At 45.7% G+C, this 6,292-nt stretch overlaps 3 protein-coding genes across 3 annotated transcripts; 2 read left to right on the top strand and 1 right to left on the bottom strand.

The window, feature by feature from the left end:
• Positions 1-1,816: 1,816 nt before the first annotated feature.
• On the top strand, positions 1,817-2,728 carry TRI15 (C2H2 zinc finger transcription factor; the record flags this gene model as incomplete). Its single annotated transcript, XM_044854220.1, has 1 exon — positions 1,817-2,728. One exon carries the CDS (start codon positions 1,817-1,819, stop codon positions 2,726-2,728), a length of 912 nt encoding a protein of 303 aa, XP_044706890.1.
• A 212-nt stretch (positions 2,729-2,940) lies between these two features.
• FPOAC1_009799 (uncharacterized protein) lies at positions 2,941-4,158 on the bottom strand (the record flags this gene model as incomplete). Its single annotated transcript, XM_044854219.1, has 1 exon — positions 2,941-4,158. One exon carries the CDS (start codon positions 4,156-4,158, stop codon positions 2,941-2,943), a length of 1,218 nt encoding a protein of 405 aa, XP_044706889.1.
• A 445-nt stretch (positions 4,159-4,603) lies between these two features.
• Positions 4,604-6,260, top strand: FPOAC1_009798 (uncharacterized protein; the record flags this gene model as incomplete). The annotated part of the gene is made up of 3 exons (XM_044854218.1): positions 4,604-5,026; positions 5,081-6,145; positions 6,192-6,260. The coding sequence occupies 3 exons, from the start codon at positions 4,604-4,606 to the stop codon at positions 6,258-6,260; spliced, it is 1,557 nt and encodes a 518-aa protein (XP_044706888.1).
• Between the last annotated feature and the right edge of the window lie 32 nt (positions 6,261-6,292).

The raw sequence follows: 6,292 nt of genomic DNA, 5'->3' as shown, positions 1-6,292 counted from the left end.
ATGTTCTTGTATTTGTATTTACATATAATCATTATTTCCTCGTCATCTATGGAACGAAATGGGCAGGTACTTTGAGCTGTCCAGCTTGAAACGGAATTATGTAGTTAATGCTTTTGCATTTACCCCAATTGAAGCTACTCATTTCTCACAGCAGATTCCAGTCTGAAGTTCCATGCGACTCCCAATAATCCGCTTGAGGTCTTACAGAGCCCACTGACTACATTCACCTTGTTCAAACTTTTCAAATATAATACCTGGGTGAAATTCCGCTTTCCTGTTTCGCCGCGCCGAGTGTTCGTGGTGGAATTCGCGCTTTACGGACTCGGCACCTCAACCAAAGTTGATCGGCTTCCGTAGCTCAGTTGGTTAGAGCGTCGTACTAATACTTCATTCTGAGTATCCGGTGCTTAATTCTTCTAATAAATAAGACCAGTAGCTGATTGCAGGCTATTTACTCCTTCCTTATGTAGAATCTGCTACCTGCCTTCTCAGGATAATATATACGAAATCTCAGGGAATGGCCCTATCAGGTCATTACCCTGAGATTTCGTGTAGACACTCAGGTTCAAGCCCTGGCGGGAGCAAAGTCTCTCAGTGCCCATCAACTATCTTTTTGCATCTTTTGATCATTTTGGTGATACAGTTTAGTGCCAGAAAGTACTCGAGTCACAGCTGATGCATGAAGGCATCGTCAGATCTACTGATCGGGTAAATTAGTTGCCCGGTCCGGAGTTTACCCAGCGTAGTTGGCTGAGTCAGCCGTCCTGAGTCTTAGAGGCACAGCGACTGGCAGGCAGGCAGGGCATAGTACACACTCCTCAGGGTATCAGAAAAATTGGCCGCTGGAAGCATAAGAGACGAAATTAGCGGGTCACTTTATGTTCCTTAGACCATAGCTCTTAGACTATTTATTTTTGTAACCCAAGACTTAGGAGGTCATTTTTTCTGCTACCCACTAGACACTCATGCACCATAACACAGAAGATCCCTACTCCAGGTTATTCACTGTTATCAATGGCGCATTCTTTTTAGACGCGTTTCTTTATGCGTAATATTTATTCAAGCCGAGCTATCATACAATAAATCTTAATGAGAGCGCTATAAGCACACCTTGGACAGAAGACGTTAAAACGAGTTATACATGGAATCCTGGGGACGAGAAATAAACGATGTTGTCGGTGAAAGGTAACCCACTACTAAATGGAAATTGATCACTTTGTGTCAATATAAATCGCCAAATCTATTCCAGACCTTCTTGAAGCAATCACAAGTGAGTCATGGGGAAAATAACGAGATAATCTGTTGTAAAGCTCTTCTTCTAGGGTAATAAATACAGATAGCTACTCCAATTTTAGTGGGTTTTTGACGGTGGTGCTCGGGTCCGGGGTCCCATGGGCTTTGATCCCCGGTGTCATGGGTTGGAAGTACCTTTTCGCTATCTTGCTTTGGTGAGAGATTAGGCCATTCGCAGTTAAGTAGCAAGTATCGGCTCCACGGGGAAGCGGAATCACTATGAATCATTTTCGACAAGACCGAAACAAGACTAGCACAATCATTTCGACTCACTTCGATCAACCAATTAGGTTACTCTATCTTGATGGCCTTACTTTCTTCACTCGATTGATGGTTGACCCCATGAGTACTTAAGTGCTTCAGATGCCCTGTAAACTATCTTATTCATTCAGCAGCAAAACAAGATATCTCAAGAGTTTAGCATCTCACTCTCTCAACAGTTTTATCAACAACTTTACACAACCTAATCAACCCCTCCAACTTCATGCTAGGAGCCACTACCACGGCCACAACCACTGCAACCATGACCACCCTATCAACTCCATCCGATGTCCCAGAGGACGCCACACTTCTGAATAAGGACATTATAGAATCAACCAAAGAACCAGAACAAGTCGCTTCATTTACGCCTGGCCAATGTCTCTTTTGTCCCACATCATCACCCACTCTCGAGGAGGGCATGATTCACATGCAAAAGTCTCACGGCCTATTCGTTCCACAGCAAGAACATCTCACCGTCGACCTTGAAACCTTTTTCAGATATCTGCATCTTGTTATCTTCAATTATCGAGAATGTCTTCACTGCGGAACATCGCGGTCTACAGTTCAAGCTGTCCAGCAACATATGACGGGCAAGGGTCATTGCAAGTTTGACGTGTCAGAAGACTCAGAATTTGCCGACTTTTATGACTTTTATCAGACTGAAGATGATCTATCAGATGAGTCTGTCAATGAAGATGGTAGCAAAAAAGAGTCCGATCACAAGCCATTGCAAATAGACCAGGATTCAATGCGACTACCATCCGGAAGACTCATCTCTAAAAAGTCATCAGCACAAGCAGAGCCCTCTCTCCTTCAAACGCGCCGTCGACTACGTACAACAGTGCCACAGATAGAATATGTTCCAGCTGGTAGCGATGATGAGGTTGATACAAGCAACGAAATCTCTACTCCAGACACCCAAGTATTGACCAGGCGCGAGAGACGACAAAAGGCGACAGCTGCACATCAACTAGCGAACATGAGCTCCGGTGATCGTTCAGCTTTGATGCATCTATCTTCCGCTGAACAACGCTCACTCATAACTACGAATCATAAATTCACAGAAAAGGTGAAGAAGGAGGAAGCTCGAAGTCAGCGAAGACTTGATAGGAAGGGAAACAAGAACTTGTATGCTTATTGGAATACTGAAACACCAGTGTATCAGTGTGGTTAGAGGTGGTGGAGTTATGATTTCTTGTTAGTCACTCCTGGGGACTTGGGAAAAATTAGCGATAGAATATAGTTATGTAGCTTTAATCTATGTCTTTGGCTTTTCAAGAATTGTTTCTATCTTCTACTGTCTATCCGTTTATCTCCATAGAGCCTAAAAATCATGGTCCCCGAACTTTAGAATCTGACAGGTAAATAACTTGCATCTGGCACTCTCTAGACAAGTGACCATAGATAATCCGCCACGGGATCCTTCCAAAGCAATAAACACTTAGTCGCTTCATTGTTTGTCCCAAACGGCACCTGTGAAAACATCGTCTGCGTTTCCCAACCTTTGGTCAATCCAATACTAACTGGACCAGATAGCATGGCTGGCAGAATAGAGAACCCCAACAGAGATATACATATGATCATGAAGATAATAAATATGAAAAAGTAGCAGAAAGCCGCACCACTCACAACAATCAAGACTGGCCTTCCTACCCATGGATATTTCTTTTCGAAGTTGGCAATGACAGTGTTGGTTAGCCGTGAAAGAATCTTCGAGGCCACCATCCAGAGGCCGAACGAAACGACAGCAAGAAGATAAAATGTCCAGATAGAAACATTGAGGCCAAGCTTCTCATTGAAACCCTCGTAAACGAGAGTGTACATGAACGCCAATTGTCCCAGCCATACCAGCTCGCCTTGGTATGTCGAAGAATAGACGCATAAAAGCCATGTTACTGCCGTCGTTCCTGGTACATATCCTGATATATAAATTGGCCAGTACCACTTGGGACAACGCCTTGCATCACCGCGACAAAACATAATTATTTGCTCTGATGTTGTGCCGTTGTCTTGGGTATAAGGGATCAGAGGAGCTTCAGTGAAGGCTGGTAGTCTGAGCGCCAGTAATACAGACATGACTGTGACTGTAGCGCCACCGACGGCCAACTCGAACGTTCGGTGGTCGACAAAGGAGAGAGACTCCCAGCCATAAAGATTCCACCTTCGTCTGTACAAAAAGATGGTCGCCACGAACTGGAAGAGCGTGCCAGACATGACTAGTAGTCTCCCCAGATTCACCCAAGCTCCCCCAGATTTTGAGCGATAGTCTTCCTCTCCCTTTAGTCTAGGTGTTGGTTTCCTTGCGAATAAAAGTCTCCACCGATACGCATAGACGCTCATATGACCTGACCAATCTTGAGGTGATCCAATCATGCTTTCGATAAGATAGTAGTGAATGGCGACTAGGCCGAGGCCTGTTTGGAAGACGACTAGAAATGGGGAGAGGAGGAATAGCACTGGTTCGATGGTGTCTAGCCGCTCATTGCGGAGAGATTGAAGATGACAGAAGGCGACAACTGCTGTGAGATGGGCAACAATTAGCTTGACGACTATCTCTTTGGCACCACGGGTTTCGCCCTCGGGACAATTCTCGGTTCCATCCATTGTGGCAAATAAGAGATTGGAAATATTCTTCAAACAGAAAGGATGTATAGTTGGAGTTGAAATAGAGGCATTTATCGTTAGATGGCCACGTGAGGTTTGCGGCTGAGGCTTAGCTGTTTCAACGCCTAAATCAGGTCAACTGTTAGGCTGTTTACAGGGCTGACAGCCTGTGACCACTAATATTCCATGTAATCAGCGCCAAGAGCCTGTGAGAAATGCCCTGGAATTTAATTTTTAGATTCAATCTCTCCCGTCAGGAACAAGATCAATTGTCAGCACATTTCTCGATAGGGCTGACTCATCTCGTATTCGCATCCGATTGTTGATAACTTAGCTTCAATAAAAAACATCTGACAGACGATGCTGACCGATCTTTTCCTATCTTTTGTTGAGAACATTCCTACCTTTCTCATCACTCTCAATCTACCTCGTAAATGAGAGCAAGATGGATGCACTCTACGAGACTCTGCGGGCTCTACCGCTCTCCATCTCAATCCCACTAACAACAAGCATCATCATCATCTTATCCATCATCACCAACGTGGTTCGACAATTATGGTTCCCCAACCCTCATCGCCCACCAGTCGTATTCCACATCTTTCCCTTGATAGGCAGCACTGTTCAATACGGTATCGATCCGTACGCGTTTTTCTTTAACTGCAGAGAAAAATACGGGGACTGCTTCACCTTTATTCTGCTCGGCAAATCGACGACTGTCTTTCTCGGGCCCAAGGGCAATGACTTTATCCTCAACGGCAAACATGCTGATCTAAATGCCGAGGATGTCTATGGGAAGCTTACGACGCCTGTGTTTGGCAACGAGGTTGTGTACGACTGCTCCAATGCACGTTTCATGGACCAGAAGAGGGTATGAAATACACACCCAACACGCTTGAATCGTCTAACTTGGCTTCGTGTGTAGCTTCTCAAACTTGGTCTTACCACAGATTCTTTAAGGTGTTACATCCCAAAGTTCGTTAAAGAAGTCGAAGACTACGTCCAAACCTCACCGTACTTCAAGGGCGACACAGGCATTGTCAACATCACAGAGGTCATGGCTGAAATCACAATTTATACGGCATCCGGATCTCTTCTTGGCAACGAAGTTCGCGCCATGTTCGACAGCACCTTTGCCACTCTCTACCGTCATCTAGACGACGGCTTCCAGCCTATCAACTTTGTCATGCCAGGTCTTCCCCTCCCGCAAAACTTTCGTCGAGACCACGCTCGAAAGGTCATGGAGAAGCTTTTCAGCGATATCATTGCCAAGCGTCGTGAGACTGGCAATCAAGGCGACGAAACGGATATGGTTTGGACGCTTATGAATGCGACGTATAAGGATGGTCAGCCTCTTCCTGACATCCATGCATCGCGAATGCTGATTGCTATCCTTATGGGTGGCCAGCACAACACTGCTGCGAGTGGTGCCTGGCTTCTTCTCAACCTCGCTCATAAACCTCATCTGGTCCAGGAGCTGTACGAGGAACAGGCTCAAGTTCTTGGCTCACCACAAGAGCCTCTGACATGGGAAAACTTGCAGAAACTGACTCTCAATGGCCAAATCATCAAGGAAACGCTCCGTCTTCACAGTCCGATCCACTCAATCCTTCGACAAGTCAAATCACCCATGCGAGTACCTGGCACAGAATGGGTAGTGCCTCCATCTCATACCCTTCTAGCTTCTCCCGGCACAATGGCCCGATCAGAAGAATTCTTCCCTCGACCTTCAGAATGGGACCCTCACCGTTGGGACAAGATTGAGCCCCTCGAGAAGACTGCAGATGATGGACAGACAGTGGACTACGGCTTTGGAATGATGAGCAAATCCGTCAGTAGTCCTTATTTGCCCTTTGGAGCAGGAAGACATCGATGTGTTGGCGAGAACTATGCTTATGCACAGCTGGGTGCCATCATTGCGACCTTTGTGAGACTACTTCACATCGAACAGCCTGATCCCAAGGCTCCCCTTCCCGCACCGGATTACTCTGTAAGTTTATCTCGTCTAATAATGAATGTTCGCTAACGATGCACAGTCAATGTTTTCTCGACCTATGAACCCTGCCGAGATCCGATGGCGTCGACGTGAGATAGTAGAACGATAGAGATATAACTCGACTTCCTAGATTATAGAAGC

Source organism: Fusarium poae, chromosome 3, assembly GCF_019609905.1.
Source record: "Fusarium poae strain DAOMC 252244 chromosome 3, whole genome shotgun sequence".
NCBI lineage: Eukaryota > Fungi > Ascomycota > Sordariomycetes > Hypocreales > Nectriaceae > Fusarium > Fusarium poae.
This window is presented reverse-complemented; position numbering and strand designations above follow the sequence as displayed.